Source organism: Ciconia boyciana, chromosome 1 (genome assembly GCF_034638445.1).
Source record: "Ciconia boyciana chromosome 1, ASM3463844v1, whole genome shotgun sequence".
Classification (NCBI taxonomy): Eukaryota; Metazoa; Chordata; class Aves; order Ciconiiformes; family Ciconiidae; genus Ciconia; species Ciconia boyciana.
In genome coordinates, this window is record NC_132934.1 from 70,388,736 (window position 1) to 70,407,412 (window position 18,677).

The 18,677-nt window shown below is 39.0% G+C and overlaps 1 protein-coding gene across 1 annotated transcript in view; it reads right to left on the reverse strand.

Annotated features, from left to right (window-relative positions):
- MICAL3 (microtubule associated monooxygenase, calponin and LIM domain containing 3) overlaps positions 1–18,677 on the reverse strand; it is a 165,887-nt gene that overhangs the window by 76,205 nt on the left and 71,005 nt on the right. The window contains exons 14-22 of the mRNA XM_072873982.1: positions 18,292–18,404; positions 17,757–17,819; positions 16,847–17,020; positions 15,645–15,737; positions 10,086–10,181; positions 7,827–7,883; positions 5,852–5,956; positions 3,212–3,319; positions 461–568 (exon numbers count right to left, since the gene is read on the reverse strand). Of these exons, the coding sequence (XP_072730083.1) occupies positions 461–568; positions 3,212–3,319; positions 5,852–5,956; positions 7,827–7,883; positions 10,086–10,181; positions 15,645–15,737; positions 16,847–17,020; positions 17,757–17,819; positions 18,292–18,404 (917 nt within the window). The remainder of the gene's footprint in view (positions 1–460; positions 569–3,211; positions 3,320–5,851; positions 5,957–7,826; positions 7,884–10,085; positions 10,182–15,644; positions 15,738–16,846; positions 17,021–17,756; positions 17,820–18,291; positions 18,405–18,677) is intronic.

Genomic DNA, 18,677 nt, shown 5'->3' on the forward strand with positions numbered 1-18,677 from the left:
CTACATATGTCAGGAGTAAAATAAGCTCTGGATGGAAGAGCAGACACCAGTACCATTAATGATGACCTTGAAATAAATGACTGAAGGAGGCATATGATGGAAAGCCAAAACCATTAGAAATCCCTCAAACAGCAGTTCCTAGACCTGCAGTATCAAAATCAGTATCTCCTCCAGAAAACAATAATGCAGAAGTAGCCCCAGTGGATCAAACACATCTTCATAAATATGACAAGCAGTTTCTCAAATGTTTATGCACAACTCTTGGCCACTGAGATTAGATTAAAACATTTTGCAAGGAAAATGAGGACAAGAGTGAGGGCGGATAGAGAAAGGGAAATGAAGTCTTTCACAAAGCTATGACAGGTTCCATCAGTGGTAGTAACAACTGGACACTCACAATACTTCAGATCTACAGTACATCTAATCACAAACACGCATCATCTTCTGTACATCGTCTTACCAGTTCCTTCTTGTCTAGAAGGGTTTTGGGTTGCTCTTTCCTTTGAAGCTGATTGGCTATCTGCTCAGCCAATGAGCTCACTCCGCCTGTGTACATCTTTATATACTTCTACCAGAGGGATGGAATAAAACAATAGGGCAGTGAGAAAAGCAAAAAAAAATCAAATTAAAAAAATGACTAAAATGATAACAGGTTAGGTGGTGAAAAGGTGCAGAGAGGTCAAATCATGCCAAGACAGTGGACAATATGAAGTGACAAGTAGTAATAGCAAAGCTAGTGTCATCAGAAATCACCAGTACAGTCCAGGATCAACTCTTGCATTTTGCATTCTCTAAGTGCTCTAGAAATACTATGACGATGACGAAAGCAGATCTTATTTTCACTTGTGGGGTATTTTGCACCTGGAAACCTGAGCATAGACACTTCTTAAAGACGAGGCCAAATATAGGTTAAGATTTTAGGTTCCAGGTAAAATTGGCATCTGAAACAAAGATCTTTTAGAAGACTTGTTACACAGTCTAATGCAACATGTTAATCACAACAGCATATTTATATGCTTAGCAACAGGAAATAATTGATTTACAGAGCATTCATAAAGCAGGGAGAAATCCTTAACTAAGGCACTCACAGTGATTCAAAAACATTAATTCTTCCAATGCTAAAAATACATAGAGGTTTATATGAAAAAAGATGCAAGAGCCTCATCCAATGCATTAAAGCCATACCTGCATACATCTGGAACATGTACTTGTTCAGCTGTGAACATGGCTTTATGACTAGGCTTTTCTCCGTCATGGGTATTGACTGACTCCATAACTTTGGATATCTAAAAACCCTCCAGTATTCCAAGAAATCTAGGCAGGTTGGCTGTTACCTTAGATGGTACAAAATGAGGGTTTGCAAGCCAAGTTCAGTCACTGCAGGAGCAGAGGAAGTGTTTTTCACAGGAAATACTTACAACCGTTGGCAATAATTACATGGTTAAGAAAATTATGTGGTTACATCCCTGTTAGCTCAATCACACTGCAAACACCATGTATTTGACTCAGAGCAGCAAGGAGCACGCCAAGCAATCTTCCTTTTCCAGACTAAGAAGCAGCATGAATGTTTCTAGCTGGAGTCTCCTCAGCAAATGAAGGATCATCAGAGAGACACTCCAGCTTCTGGCAAGCGTAAAATGCCAAGGATAACAGTATTCTGAAGGAAAGGACTAAAGTTGTGTCTCAAAACGCCCTTTACTGATATAGCAGAACTTGTCTGAAGCACACTAGTTATTTCTCACAACTAATAAAACAGCATACATTTCATACGTGTGGTTATTAGCCTTTTAGGAACGTTTAAGACCTTCACATGTTCAGACATGAGAACAGCAGGAAGCATCACAAAAACTGAAATTCACCACAGAATGGGTGGTACTTTGGGGAAAAAGGTTTTGAAAGTGGAGTGCTCAGCCATCAGAGATTACTGCTGCTATCACTGAAGTCCTAATTCCTTAAGCTCTGTGCCACTGCAGTAATGAGGGTTTATTTCTACCCAGAAAGAACTTCAACCTGTCTACTGATTCCACCCCAAAATGCAGAGCACTCACAGTATTTATATATGCAAGAAATAATACGATTTGTCTTTCAAAATTTTCCAGGTTCCATATTCTTCCTCAGCTAATGTGTGCACACACATGTGCAGAGTTGCCTTTTAATGTCATACATCATAACTTGTCAAATACTAAATTTAAAATGGTGCCCACTGGAAAAATTTTCTTCCTTTCATTCAATGATGATCTTCAACTGGCAACCATAATCACTTGGCCAAGAGTTTTTCATTTTCCTCTAAAAGACCAGAAACCTTTGAGGCTTTTAAAATTTTCTTAAAAGATAGTTCAAGCTTTTCCATGGGAAAAGTTTTCTTTTAGCTGCACCAGATTTCCACTGAACAAGTTTTGATTTGAAACCTTCATCCAACCTTAATTACAGATGCTCCAGGATCTTTAAATTTCTACCAGCATATATGAAGTTCCATGCTTAAAAAGTGATTATGCTAATCTTAATTCACAATACCTTGGACTATTTGGTGTGGGAAATTTAGCTGCTGAATTTTTGATTTGAGGTTCTGTGTTTCTGATTTGTTTCGCTTTTTTCCTGTACATCACATCTGGCCTAATACTGGGTCTTAAATGAAGCATTTAATCTTTCCTCCTGTGGGCAAAAGCCTTCAAGATATACAACATTCTGCAACATTTTCAAGCACAGGCAAAGAACCCGCTCTAGCTTAGGTCAAATCAAGTTCCTCGTGTTTATGTATGACAACTGCAACTAGTACAAATTCTCAGTGATTTTTCAGAAACCCAAAGTACTTTTTCTTTCACACTGTCCATTAAGCATATATGCAAAAACACATTCTGTAGTTTGGCCCAAGATCTCAACAAAAGCAGCAAGCAAAACAAGAAAGCTTTACTGCAAAGCCAGAAAGACTACCAGTGCTCAAAAAAAACTGATTTCAGAGTGAGATGTACCACAAGCTTTTCATTTACACCAAACGTTAAATACATTTAGTTTCAAACTGCTTTATGGCTGACAATAACCAAGCTATGCTACAGGTTGCCTCTGGCTTCTCATTTGTGCATGAATATGCACAAGACATTGCATTCTGCAGGTGAAGCATTGCAAGCCTAGCCATCTCTTGTGGTGTGTCCTTGGCTGGTGGGACTGGGGTGCAGCAAGCGAACACAGCTGAGAATGCTCAGGCTAATGCTACCTGTCGAAGAGAGTCAGATGAAGGTGAAGAAGGGCGATTAGAAGAACGGAGGCTAAGGGAGAGCTCCCACTGGTCAACAAAGAATCGGCGAGACGGTTCAGTCTCAGGCTAAAAAATAAAATAAAAATCAAAACAATCATACATGGCTACAGAGGCAAGAGAAAATAAAAAAACCTCAGGCCCTTCTGCCCACCATAAAAAAAATTTCTTAAAGACTCTTGTAGGAAAACTTGGAGAAAAATGTCCAGTGTATCTTCACTTTCTCCCCAGTGAGACAGAGTAAGTTATTCTTAATTTGCTCTTTATTAGGTCTTAAGTTATTTAGGACCATTTGGAAGCAGTTACCTACTTCCACAGATGTCCAACCTCCTGTAACCCAAACGACTAAGCCACTGGCAAAGATCCCAAATCAATTTCCTCTGCTCCTCTTGTATCTCCCATTGTTCTGTATTATTGGCCCAAGGCACTAAGATTGTATTTCAGGCCATGTGAGACCTCTTCTATATTTTAACTATATAAACCAAAAGCCTGCTCTCCTTGGGGATGGAAGAGAACAAAATTAACTTGTATGCATTGCCAGTAATTAGCAGCAAATTTCCAACCTAAAATTTACTGTAAGCAGACTGGAAATATCACACTAAAAAGAATGAAACAATATAAAACAATCTGCTGTTCCTGCTTACCAAATGGCAAACAATAAATCCCAAACTGAGAATTTGCATCCTTCTGAAACTGGTTCCTCACAGGAGAACCCAAAATTTGGTCTTCCAAATGTCATTATCTCTATGGCTCATTATGCCTATCTCCCAAGAAATACTTCACATAAATAGGAAAAAAACAATAGATGGAAGTATCAGACAAACAGTGCTGGCAGAAACTGTGCATTCCTAGCAATTATAATCTGGAAAGAAAAATTACGCAAATTTCAAATATTTTACCCTCTTTTACAAGAAAATTATGTTTTCCATTATAAAAAGGAAAAATAAATGTCATGTAGCTGCATGACCCATGAAAATAGCTATTTCTAGCCACTTAGAATAGCCTAGCCTCAGGATTAAATCTACTGGACAAAATGCAAAATAGCTTGGCTTTCACAATTTCCCCAATCTAAAGAAATATAACTGTTTACTTTATACACAGATTTTCTGTACTTAAGGTCATCAACATTTAATCAAATTTCTTTTCTGAAAATGTCTTTCTTCGCTAAGATTTCTTTCTCTTACTACTCTATTTTTCTTGTTTTCTTCCCTTAAATCCCACATCATAATCTATCATTGCCTCCAGTGTTCCAACATCTGTTTCCTCTTTTTCCTCTCTGCCCTACCCACTTTATCCTTTCCTCTACTTTGTGTTCTCCGTCTCCCCTTTATTTTCTCTCCTCCTTAATTCTGCACTATACAGAAATTAGATAGTTTCAAAAATAATTTATAACTTTGCATTGTAATGCTGTTCATCTTTTCCACCCTCAAAAGGAGCTTAAAAGCACTAGAGAGCAACACAAAAGGTAGGAGCAAGATGTTTTGGTCTAGATGTTCATTTCTGTATCATCATTTCAATTGAGTAAGGAAATGCACATGAGCATGCTGTCCTTGGATCATGCCTGAGATCTTCAGTTGTGTCACCCATTAACAAATGGATGTTAATATGTTAAAATTAGTCTTCTTACCCAGTCTTTCATGGTTTCTTCTATGTCCCCAAATTCTATCTCAAACCCAGCCAAAGGTTCACTCTTCCTTCCTTGAGAACAGCTTTCCTGACTTTAATTATCAGCAAAGACAGCATCCCCAAAAGGACAGCAATGGAAAGTGACCTAAATGTTATAAATTTCCTTTTGACATGGCTTCGAAAAGTTATGCCCACCACCAAAAGTTCTGGGACTGTTTATACTCCAGCCCAAGAAGAGAGCTTGATTTTGGATGGTTAACTCTAAACAGTAAGTTATGAAAAAAATCACTTATGTAGATGGTGTTTTCCAAAAGCACTCTCCAGTTTGCCAAATGCTGTTGAAGATAACTGAAAACAGAGATAGGAGCAAGCAACTAGAAACTAAATAAACCACTGTTCAAACTGGCATGCTCCCATATGCCAAAGACGACACACTGGAGAGAAAATTAAGCACAAAACCAAACCAAAACAAATGTGTACACTGGAATCAAAGAAAATCTGCATGGGCTGCCAACTCTACCGTTGGAAATAAGTATACAGGAAATATGGACACAAAAGCAATACTTCAGAGCCAGGAATTATGCTTGGAAAAAGCGAATGTTCTCGCTTCCAGAAGCAAGTAAAATTTGTGAGCAACTGACTGGTAAACGACCACTGTGAGATGATTTGATCTGGAGTGCAGCTGGTTTTCAGCATGTACTTTGAAGTTCGGAGGCTGTTTTTTACCTTGTTGTTTATATTGTGTTTTGAGAAACAGAAACATTGTCATTCAACAAACAAGGAGACAGTTAAGAACTGGCAAGTAGGATAAAAATACTACAGAAAATAGATTTGACCGTGTCTTTTTAACCACATGACTGTACAGCAATGGTCATCGTATTTTGGTGAATTTTTCTATCCCTCAGACCCCAGATGTCACCGGTACCCAGAATCCCACACTGATAGAGGACACCAGATAGGTAGGGCTGTAGTCACCTGATGCCTCACTGCAGGTCTGGACTCCAGGAGGGCAGCCAGCTGACATGCCCTTTGCTCAACATTCTCAGGCACTTGGTCATCAGAAAATAAACGAGGAGATCTCTGTGAGATGAGGAAGGAGGGAGGAAGTAAACAAACCAGCAAAAAAAAGCCCCAAAAGGAATAGACACCAAAATGCCAGAAAAAAGCTATGAAATTCACATGCAGAACAGTAAGAGGAGCTCCCATGTGAAGACTGTTTATATTTCCAATAAATGGAAATTATTTATTTCCAATGTATACTGTTCTAACGAAGTGCTAAGTTTTGACCCTCAAGGCCAAGAAAAAACAGTTGAATTAGTCATTCTCAACTCTCCTACCTAGGACTGCTGCAGCCAAAACCAAACAAGCGTGTGGCCTCTCTCTGGCATTACCATCCAAAAAAAAAAAAAAAGAGTGGCTTTATCATGTGCAAAGGAGCTTATTTGCCAGCTTATTTCACCACAGTTCTCGATTCTCAAGGATTTCCTTTACGTATCTAAACCTGCACATACTTGTGTTTCTCATATTTTGTGCACAGAAATATTTTTTTTAGGGTAATGTACTTCAGTTCTCATAAAGAATGAGTTTGTCTCCACTGGTATATGAAAAGTGAATGCTGTACTTACCAAAGAGAGGATATTTAATGAGACTGGCTGGCTGAAACAAAGCACAGCAAAATCAAACTACCACAGAAGCTGCCAGTTTTAGTTCTGCAACTTCACTGCCCTAACTTGTTCTTACTGCACTGCCATGTCAACACATCCCAGGCACAATATTTGACACCTCTGCTATTCTGGTCGTTCATATCAATCTTCTTAGACTGTTGTGTGGTGTACTTAGTGACATGGAAAAAGACCTGGTTTGTGGCCTGCTGTACAGGACAGGAGTATCACCTGCAATATCACACAGCCTTCAGCTAGTTTGTTTGTAGAGTTCAAAAATAAATGGGCCAGGAACTAGAAACATGTGCATGAAGAAACCTCAGGCTTGATTTGTCAAGAATGCCAGGGTGCCACTAGCTATTGCTAACCGTCCTCCAAAGCAGAACACAAAATTGGGTTCCCACCCAATTTACGAGAAACACTTTTCCCATTCAGATGCATTAATAATACTCTCTACTTTCAGCTGCTTTCAGTTCCACCTACTCCTTCCTACTAGATCATTTTCACTAAAACTAGGGCCTATTATAAAGTTGTGGGCTTCTGTGACACTGCAGACACACACTTATTCATTTTCTACTGCCTGTCAGAAAACATTCAGCCCACAAGAGTCTTTTGTTAGAACACATTCTGAAAGTTGCCACAGTTTTATAGCTGGCTACCACTTACGACTTGATTCATTCAAAGCCTTTAGTGGAATGTCAATTAATTTGTCAATATGAATTCAAATCAACCAGTTCTTCTGAGTGCCTATCTTTTCTTTTCCCATGCTTCTGTATAATACCGAGCCATTCAGACAGACCGTTGAATATTTCATTGTGAAGAAGGCTTCAAAGTCTGTATGCTAAATAATGCCTCATAATTTCTCCTTTTACTTTGGCCTGTAGGAGGCAGGATGGAATGCCAGTTGTTTAACCATCCAGAAAGCAAGCAGTGGAAACAATGCAACCATGTTCGCATGAATTAGCACAAAACATAACTCTTCTTGTTCTGCTACAGCCACAGCATACTTCAATAAAGAGGTGTAAGAGAAAAAGAATGGGAAGAGCTTAAGTACTAGATCTACGGCAAAATAAAAGCGTATAGCAAACTGTTGATGAAGGCTTGTTATGCATTTATGTGGGTATCACACAGAAATAATCACTTCTAATTGACTCTCAGCAGTTCCAGCGTGTTAACAGCAGCATTAGGATAAGTGTGTTTCACTACCCAGTACATTTGCTCTCTGTATTACACACATCCACTACAGCCTTGTGTCATCAGCATCCATGCCATTTGTTCATGCTCTTTACCCTTTCCTGTCTGGGACTCTGCTCCCCGGGATAGTCAGCACCAGGTTCCCTGTTTCTCTGCAGGCAAAAATTATGAGCTTAATAACAACCACAGACCAGCTTCCTAGTCAAAACACACTTCATCTGATTTTCCTTACAATGCAGGCAGAAAAGAGGCCATAATGATAGCAGAACAGTTTATTAGGAAGAATATTCTAAAACTGGCAATAACAACTTGGATCCTGTAGGGAAAATTTTAAAAAACAGTCCGTATATATCCATATTAGGTCAGTAAACCACAATATAGTACCACGATGTAATGAAATTAGTATGATAAAGATGGTAAGACACTCAATATAACTCACTGTGATGTTAGATCAAAGGAAGGAAATGGAAAGTTTAAAAGAAGTGGCAGAATGAATGCATTAGAAGCGTGGAGGTACAGGTTTTAAAAGACATCAGTGTAACAAGGATATAGATCCATATGACTCTCTATGAGGCCTGGGCCAAGAGAATTTCAGGAAAAGAAATCATTCCTAAGGAAAAAAGAATGTCACCAAAAGCACAACCCTCTCCATTGAGTCTAACAGATCAGTTCTGTAGCACAGTAGGTAAAAATTTCTCAGAGTTAAAAGGAGGAAGCCAAGATTTTTTTTATATTATTTGTTTGAGCAAGAAGACATGAAAAAAAGGTTTCCTACAGGACACAACATAGAAAATGGTCAAAGTACACTTGGACCCAGCAGTAGTTGGATCTCCTGACGGAACTAGGCAACCAAAAAGACACAGGACAAACAAACACTTGGAGAAGCTAGGGAGGGAAAATACAGACACTACGGGGTCCTTAGTGACCAAAAGCCAATTTATCTATATGGACAATGAATCCCATGCCACAGGTTAAAAAGTAAAAATCAGCATTTAATTGCCTTAGTTTCTCTATCTGTAAGCTTGGCAAAAAACGTCCTTCTCTCATAAAATGTATCTGTCAAAATTTTCAAAGGATGTTGACAAGAGGAAGGCAGCTAGCTAGCACATCATCTGATAATATTACACTCAATTCAGTTTAAATGTGGGTTTTGCTAATAAAAAGGGCTTTCCCCACCCATTCTACCTCAATGTCCATTCCTGTATCCTTTCTTGCACCATGCTGTCCACAGTGTGCCAGAAAACTAACCACTTTGTTGTTAGGACAGTTTAAAATCAGATCTGTAAGCAGACCTGACCTAACTTGCAGATGCAGACACCAGAGAGGCAGCAGAGAACGTGTGCTCCAGAGGCTGACAATAATTAGACCAGATTAAATGTAACATGTAACAACACTCTGAGAAATCACAGCAATAAGGCTAGTCAAACTCTATGTCCAAGAGTAAGTCTTGTCTACTCTGCTAAAAGGTAACATGCCTTTACAGAGTTTATAGGCATACAAGTGTTCAGCAAAGAAGCATTTTCCACCTATGGGGAAAGTAATTTGTACAATTCCTATTTAAAGTTATGGGAGGTCTATGGAACTGCAGCTGCCTTTTCATCACCTCAAGGTTAGTTCAGGGTTAATCAGGGAGGAGTGGAATTTATTACTGCAGTAGGGAAACGAAACAAAAATTTAAAAAAGATACAACTCAAAGAAGCACGATGACCACGTACAATAAGACACAAATATTAAAGGATTTCAGGTAATATTTAACTAGAAGGACAACAAACACGTGCACAAAAATCTGGATGCACATTTACACACTCTGTTCAGAACAGCTCTCACTGCTCCAAATTCAAACTCAGACAGACTGAACACAAACTCTTGTGAGACAAAGGCTTTGGTGTGGGGGGAAACAGAAAGACCACGTTGGACATGTGCAGGCCACTACAACACTCTAAAAAGGCACTTCATACAAGTAATCCTGAAAGAGTTTCATGAATACAAGGGCAAATTTTCATTCACACTTGTTCAAATGAAAAGTGAAGATGGGGAAAAAAAAACGCGTTTTCTTTCCCTGCACTACTCCAAACATCTAATTTCTATTTTGCTGCAACTCAAAATGGGAAAAGGCTACTGTAATTACAAATTACCCTACAGTAAAATCTTGGAGTCTCCAGTGCATCAGCTAATCATCATAATCACACTTCTGGTAAGCTAATGCCAACCTGTGTTTCTAATCTAAGAGGTTGAAGAAGCCCTGTCACCATCTGAAAAAAGAAAATTGGAAATGCATTTGTAAATGGGATATTCGGTAACTAATCAACAAGCAGTAGTGAAGAGAGAGGGACAGAGCATGCAGAGGGAATCACCTGCTGCCTGGGATACGGTGGAGAGGAAGGTGGAGTGGAAGAAGAGAGCATGATCACTTTTTTGGGGCAGGTCCGAGAACGTTCCTTATTCCTCAGCTTTTTTTAAAACAGAAAAAGAAAAATAAAATCATAATAATGGTAGAAAAGAGAAAACATTACCATTGGCTTTGGTGAGACAGGCCAGAACACATGAACTGAGAGACCATGATCCTAAGGTCACACCTCTCATGCATTTCCTAAAGCCATATTTTATCTGAAGCTGTAAAACCGAAGTTTTTCACCCACAGCCACACAATCACATGTCCATTTGACAGATACTTCTAGGGGCAGCCAACATGTACTTATATCAATCATCAGTTGATTTTCTGACTCAAGGTCTTACAATCAGTGAAAGGTACAGCTTGGAACTCTCCATAGCACAGTTGGGCTGCTCTCTTTGCTTCATGAAAAATTACTTATTGCTATGCCTTGCAATGTTTAAAGATATCCATATCCTGTTGACCTAATTACTCTTGCTTGCAGTTCTTTAGCAATACAACTCAAGTCACAGTGTTCTGTAGCTTCAGATCCCTCCTCTTTAACTTACAGATGCTAAACCATCTCAGGCAAGGTAAACTGTACTCTGCCATTCTACTAGAAAAGAAATACAGCTGTTTTGTAGCTAAAATGTAGCCATATCTAATAGTCTAAATATTACACAATGCACATATATGTCCTCATTTTAATATGCCAGAAAACATGCCTTTCTAGTTCTGTGCCTCCTCACTATGTACAGTCTTTTCTCGACCACTTCTTGATTATTAATACATCTTCTGCTTGCTTTTTCCTTTGAGTTCTCACCAGAGCATATCTGGAAATTCTTGCACTGCGAAAAAAAAAATGCTGTGTATCCAAAGCCACTGTTAGATAGCCTCCAAAGAAACAGCATGCTGTTTAAAGATATTACAGATGCTGCTTACTGCCCTTACAGCTGAGCTGGCACTAACATCTGTTTGGGTGTTCTCTTCCCTTTCAGAAAAAAAAAAACAAAAAAACACCAAAACAACCACCCAACTCTTCTAATTCAAACAGATGCTACAGGCAGCTTAATGTAAAGCACATGACTTTGCACTGAAGTGGATGAGGAACATTTATATGCTGTTTCAAAAGGCTCAGCTGTGAAGTCACTAATTTCTAGCTGAAAGGGCGATAACATTTTTAACCACTACAGCTGTTCATGGACTTTCATCTGACCATGGCCAAGTTTGCATTTCAAATTTCAACATTTTCACAAACTTGTGTATTTTTCCATAGCAGATCTCAGAACATAACATTGTACAGGTATATGAACTACATGTTCAGTCCTCCAGTAGGATGTATTTCTGAGCATGCAAAGACAAAGATGGCTATAGGAAAGAGGAAAGATGTATCAGCAGATTTAAATAAGAAATTAAGTAGGAAAAACAACATTTGCAGAAATCATTGGTGTAAGTTCTCTTCTGTTAAGATTTCAGCTCCTGCTGACTGTGGTCATCTCAGTTAGTCATTACATATCTTCAAAAACCACAGTTCCAACAGAATTACTGAAAAGAGTTTGTACTGCTGCACCTTTATCACACTTCAGGGGACCATCTCAAAAGAACAAGCATCAGAACTCCAGAGGCAGGAGAGATTTGCACCAAAAGATGTGATCTCTATCTCACAAGCGTCTTTGCAAACATCAGTTATTTAAGCTTATGTATTACACACATACCCTGTTGCTGTTAGGAGACCTATGAAACTATGGCAGAAAACTGCTGAAGGCCATAAGATGAGAGTCTGGAAAGCCAGGATAAAATTCAGTTTAAAAGGCTTGTCTCCCATACCATACCCAAACAGATCCTCTTCTGGATAGACCACATGGCTTTTCATGGCTTCATGATCCTTAATGAGATGCTCTTTCCCCAAAGCAGCCAAAATGGCTTGGAAAGCAATAGAACACACCATGGAAGATGTTTTTATACGAGTAGGCGTTCATTTGAGGAGATTAACCACCACACCATGAAACACAATCCAGTTATTTTAGGAGATATTACCATCACATAAAAAAATCACACACATTTCCACTGTGCACATACACTTAACAGTATCTTCAAGCATTACTAGCTGCTGCTGAGCTGCTCATAATAGCACGAACCCAATTTTGACTACCCAGATCAACATTCTCGAAGTGTAGCTCAATAAAGCAAACTTTGTAATCCAACTCACGAGGAAAATGCAGGCCACACAGAATGCTGCGAGCAGCAGATTGGTGAGGTTTTTAACCTGCTTGATCTTTTGAAGGTTTTCCCTTTCCACAAGCAAGAGGTAGCATTAAAGGTCTTGTGATGAAAGTAAAAACTGCTTCAGAATAGATTCTGCCAGGATTTCACTCTTTATAAGAATCCTGTCTTAGCAAGCCACCCCTACCCCACCTGTACAACAGACACAGAGACAGTCTGCCTTACAAACTCATTGAAACGGCTGGCCTCATAACTCTTAACTCCAGGGCAAGGCAAGATTCTAGACTTAAACTGATAAGCAAGTACAGCAAAGAAGTCCATCTGACAGACACTGGTAGGCAATAGCCCAAGACAGATATAAATTTTCCATCAAAACTCGGGGTCCAACCCAGACCACATCCTTTGCAACTGTGTAGTTTCTCCCCTGCAACCACTCTTATGCTTTTGCAGTATACTTTCCTCTTCCATGCAGTTTCCAAGATGCAGGACCAAACCTATCAAACACAAGACACAAAACTTCCCTTCTCCCAAAGACCCCTGAGGATCTCAACTTCATTCTGCCTACTGACAAGAACATTAGACAACTTGTGGTTTCCCCGAATAACACATCACCACTTTGTCCCCTTAGGAACTGCTTTGCTCCTCTTTGAAGGACTCTTCAGTAGAAGGTATTTGCTACGTGATGTATCTTATGTGCAGACACTGACAGAAGTTTCTGCTCATAAACTCTGACACCTGTGCCAAACAAGACAACCCTTTCCCAATAGCTTCATGAACAGCTCTTTCCAGTAAACATACATCCTCCCTAAAGAGCTTATTAGGAGCAATACTAATCCTTTACAGTATCTCCAGTAACATGTACTGGTGACCTGCACCAACTCCACTGTTGGTAATCTGTGGCCCAGGAAATAGCTTTGTAGCTAGACTGCCCAGTGTCACAGTAGAAAGCCATTTCAGTACCGTAGTAACACACAGTCTCACAGCTGTCAGATTCTGCATGCCTAAGCAACCAGAATTAGGAATCCCAGCAGCCAGCTGAAGCACTGCTTCAGCAACAACTTCCTGCAAGATGGATTTCTGTCCAAGCTTGGCAAAGCTGGCTGCTTGGCTCAGAGGATGACTTCCTGCCTCAGCTGATCTCTGATCAGTCGAGAATAAATGATTCTATATACTCCTATAGCTTTTGAATGAAGACAACTGATGTTCTTCATTTCCCCAGGCAAGTAATAAGGAACCTTTGGAATATGGACCGTATCAATTGTTTCTTTGATCCTACTGTATCCTGCAGATTTTGTATCCTTGAGACCCGGTTTTATTATTCTCCATTTCAATTGTCAGATGAAAAGCACTGCAAAATCCAGCGTGAAACCTGGACCCAAGAACCAACCATCTTCTGTTGATGCAGTAAAGCCTCTCAAGGAAAGATCATCTCCAGCTGTAATCTTGAGAGGGAAATCATCCACACAAGGCAATCAGTGTCAGTGTTGAATAAAACAATGTAAGTCCTCTGGAAGTACAATTGTTACAGAAAAATTTTTCAAAGATCTGCCCTACATTGCTGCCTATATGGAGACGCTATCAATGCTGAGGGAGACCAGAAGGACTTTTTTTCTCCACCCTTTTTTTTTTTTAAATTGTGTAGTGCAAGCAAAAACAAGAATAAAAACAACAACAAACTGCTCTCTGGTGAGGAGAAAATCCTTATCATGAAAGCAGGAAACAAAAGTTTGTCCTTTTTTTGATCAATTACAAAAGGATGACAATAAGAACTTTTGTGTTTCACCATAAAGGCTTAATTATAAAGCCTTCGTAAAGTTTCAATAGCAGGTTCAACCACAAATCTCAAGGCTGCAGGGATGTGATCTTCTCCAAGTGCTAAAACACAAATCTTCATCCTTCTGAACGGAGATAAACTGGACTGCATTGTTTGTCTTCCTTTTTTTTGTGGGGTAACGTAAGTAGTGCTCATCAACTGACTTAATATTGTACAGCCATATTATGCTCTTCTGCATCAGTTCTTTGGGTTCTTCCCCTTTACCTGGGAAGTATTCTTAAAAAATGAAATTTGCCTTAATCATGGATGATGTGTATCCACCTGAAGGTGCTCGTTAGCCTATAAGTAAGATTTTGATGAGACAGCATATAGAGGAAAAAATACTGAGTCAGGAAACCTAAACATAATGGTGACATATTTTTAAGACTCTCTTGACAGTCCTACTGACAAGAATTCCCCTGGTTTAGGTCTTCTTTCTTGGAGAGAAATCTTCTAGATCATGGCAATGGTCATGACATGCAGCACTAATTGTGTTGAATGCCTTGAACATCAAGTTCAACATGAATCCATAAACATGCAGAACAGTGAATTTTCAAATTAGTGTCAACTTCTTCCTCTTGACTCCAAAGTATGCTCGGATTAAACTGCAACCAGAAAGAAGCAGATGTTTCTCCAAATTATGACTTCCAGAAAAATGTATCTCAGCACTCTCAGAAACGTGAGGAGACCATTTGCACAGGGAAACAGTGGAAGTAGAGGAAGCCAGTGAGATAAGTATGCCTATCTGCCTGAAAAGATCGTCTGTCACAAGCCTTGCTTTTGAAAGTGCATTGCTGAAAGAAAAACACTGGCAATGACACAGGGCCAAAACACACAAGAGAAAATAAGATCTGATATCTGCTGATTTTTCTGCTGTTGATCCCTATTCTGACCCCCTCTGTGGCAGAAAAACAAAAATTTACTTAATTCACAGTAATACAGGAATCTGCAATGCAATGAATGTGAGAAGTTGGCAAGGACAGCTACATTTGCCATACAGAAAAGGAAACTACAGTAAAGTCTCCTGTAACCACAGAACACATAAGATTTCACATGTGAATAGCAAAACTGATAATCGATTTTACTATTTATACCAAGGAAGAGCTTTAATATCATAGATGGCGTGACACCTTTAACCTCATTGGTTGCGATAATTGCTTACATATTTTCAATTTTTTTCTAACAGAAAAATCTAGAAATACTCCAGATGACAAAATGTCTTCACTAGGTTGCATCTGTTGGCAAGGTTTCTGCTAAAACATCCACTGAAACCCTGGGAAGTTGAAACTAGCATAAGAGGGCAGGAAAAATTTGATTAAGTACTTCTGAAACATTAAACCATGCATCATTATCAAAGGCAGATGTTGATTTTATTCATTAAAAGTTAAATTATTTAAAATAATGGACTCACACAAGGTGCTAGAAAAGGACTGGTTTAAAAAACAGGACAGTGATAGCTGGTGTTGGGTGCAGGCAATGCATTGTATTCATAATCAGTTTCTTTACCTGTTTCCACTGGGGTATGGGAGCAAGACGGCCCTGCTCTCGTCTGCTGGATGGTTGGTTGTGAACACGTTCTTGATAAGGCAGGACGGGTTGCTGCATGCAGGTTGTAGGGAAAGTGGGTTGGTACCAAGGAGGAGAGATAAAATAGTAAAGGAAACTCAAAGAAAGCCAAAGGAATGGGATACAGAATAAGACAGACAAACATTTAAGAAAAAAAATAGGGTAGGGGAGAATTCATTTAGCAAGTAAAATATAAAAAGGGAAAAAACATCCAAAAATGGGAAACTACATATGTTTTTGGACCTTCCCTTTATTTTCATTGTTCCTTCAAATCAGCCTGGTTATTCAAGCCAATATGTAGTGGCTGAGGAAACATTTGATTGTTAAAGAGCAGGATAAACATCACCATTTTGAGATTATGTTATACTACTAACACTAGTGGTGCAGTGTAGCATAGACATACTTGAGCTAGCTTTAAAGTAGCTAGGTCAGGTCCCACTCACAATCTGGCCACGGCAGCACAGAGCTTGGCACAAGCTATGAAGACAGACTACGCAGCAGAGCAAGAACTCAGGCACTTAAACCATACTGAGCCTTATACTGCTGACACTGCACTGCTAGCAGTAGCTTGAAGTGACTCAATCTAACTTCAGACAACTACCCTGCAGCTGCAGTAGTTCAGATACCATCCTGAATAACCAGCAGTCATCAGGAAGCCTCACTTGGAATGACACAAATATCCCAATTGCAAAGAAACTCCCAGGCATTTATCTGCTGCACTTATACACACATACAAAACTTAATCACAGTTCACAAGAACAAACAGATATAACCTGGCATGAAAAAGTTCAAATCAGAAATTAAATGATAGTTCTTAAACATTAGAAATGGGATGTTCCTGGAAAGCATTTCAACAGCAATAATAGTTATAAAAGAAACCTAATTGCTGGTAAGATGTTTTTGAAAGAGATTACGTAACACAATACAGGCAATAACAGGAAATAGACTTCTATTAGGGAGTTCTTCTCTATTCCATATTCCTAAATTTAAATTTTTTCTCTTTTGAGTAAGCTTCACTCTTCCCTAGGAGAGCCTTTGAAGTAGAAGAGCACCACTACCATCCCATCTCAAGGAATGCATGTTATTATTCATGATTTTCCTCCATAATTCCAAAATAAAGGGGTTTGTTATCCACCTCCTACCTGTCTTCGTAAGCTTGAGGACTGCACTGGTGCATTCTCCTCAAACTTGGCCAGTAGCTGGGTTGCCATAGACTTGACTTTGTTCTGATTCCCAATGGCAGCATCAATTCTTCTCTCTGTCAGGGCACTCACCAGTGTAGGCCTTTCTTCTCTGTAGCTTCGCGGGATGTCCTCCTAACAATCAGCGATATCAAAATTTAACAAGATGCAACCGGATCACCATTTCCTCTGTACCTCTTTGCTGTGATAGGTTTCTAACACTGTAGAAAACAAATCTATCAGTCTGCACTTGAAAGCTCACATTTTAATTTCCTTTGGCATGTCATGTTCTGTTAAACTTTACTTTTCTTTTCAACCTTGATACATTTACCTACCAAAGAGATCACAGTTGAAACACTCCCATGCATCCACTGACACAAAGCAAAGGCCTATCTTCAAATCCTCGTTGACAACTCAAAGCACTAAATTTTAACTCACTTGAAATGTTTAGAGCCAAATAGGTACAAGTGAAGGACTGCCTCATGGGGCCTACTAGAAATGTATGCTTTTGGCACTAACCAAGGCTAAAGTTTAAATATGAATGAAAATACTAACTATACTGCATGACTTTACTAAATGAGTGTTTTATTCTTGGTGTCCTTGTTAAATCAAAGTAAATTGCAGTAAAAACAGAATATGAGGGAACTGCAACATTTCATTTGTTGTGTACTATTCTTTCATAAGCATCAGTAAAATATTTGCACTATAGCTATGACAAAGCATAACCTCTGAAGAATAATTAATTTTTATCAAAAAAAAAAAAAAATCTTACATAACCCTGTCTGGATATAGAAAATGAAAGGACTGAAGCGGGAACAAGGAACCTACCACATGTTTTCTTCCCTGACACCTTTCTCACTGTAATACTTACATCCTCAGATTGGCTGGTTTTTCTCCTCTTTCCTGCACCATCCAGTTCCTTTTCTTTTTTGTCCTGAAAATGGGAGGAGGAAAAAAAAAACCCAAAGATAAGGATTCTCATACCTTTCTGGCCTGAGATAAATGTCATCAGTGCACTTAAATAAGCTTTGCAACACAACTGATTAATTCTCTAGGTTCATTCTCCATTTGTTTAAGGGGATTCTTACCTTCCAATTGGACATTCTTCAACACTTTCAACTAATTGGGAACTGAGCAACCCATTATGTTCCAATACAAAATATATCCCCAGATACTACCACAAGGCTAGGATTTTAAGACTGAAATATACCACTAATTGAGAGTACATATTACGGATGTAATTCTGCAGTTATAAATGTCATGTATTGTCCCATGCCAAGAGCTGACGAACAAATGGTCTCTTGTAAACACATAGCAGATACAGACTTACACATACGTTTTTAGTACCACCTACTTGGACAGCAGCCTAACAGACACAAGTCTTATCAAGACTATGGTATGGTTACCTTTGGAGTGCGTTTCCGAGAGATGCTTTGTCCCAATTTACTGAGAAAAGAGATGGGCGATTTGGTACTGGCAATTAGGGCAGCTTTTTCTTCTGCATTCAGGTCCAGACTATCTGTTAGCCAAAACAGGTAGGACAAGGGAATGCCAAGAAATTATTTCTGTGGTGCTATTAAATACACAACTGAAGGACTCACCAATTTTTTATTTAACATGACACTCTTTTTCTTAAATTCTCTGTACAAAATGATTGTAATGTCCAGAATAAATACCTTTCTCAGCTACTCTGCTTTTTCATTTTGCCAAAATCAATTCTTCTTTCAGGCTTTATAATCACCCAGAATAAATACTGTGTTTGTTTATTCTATTTACTTTCATATTTAAAGAG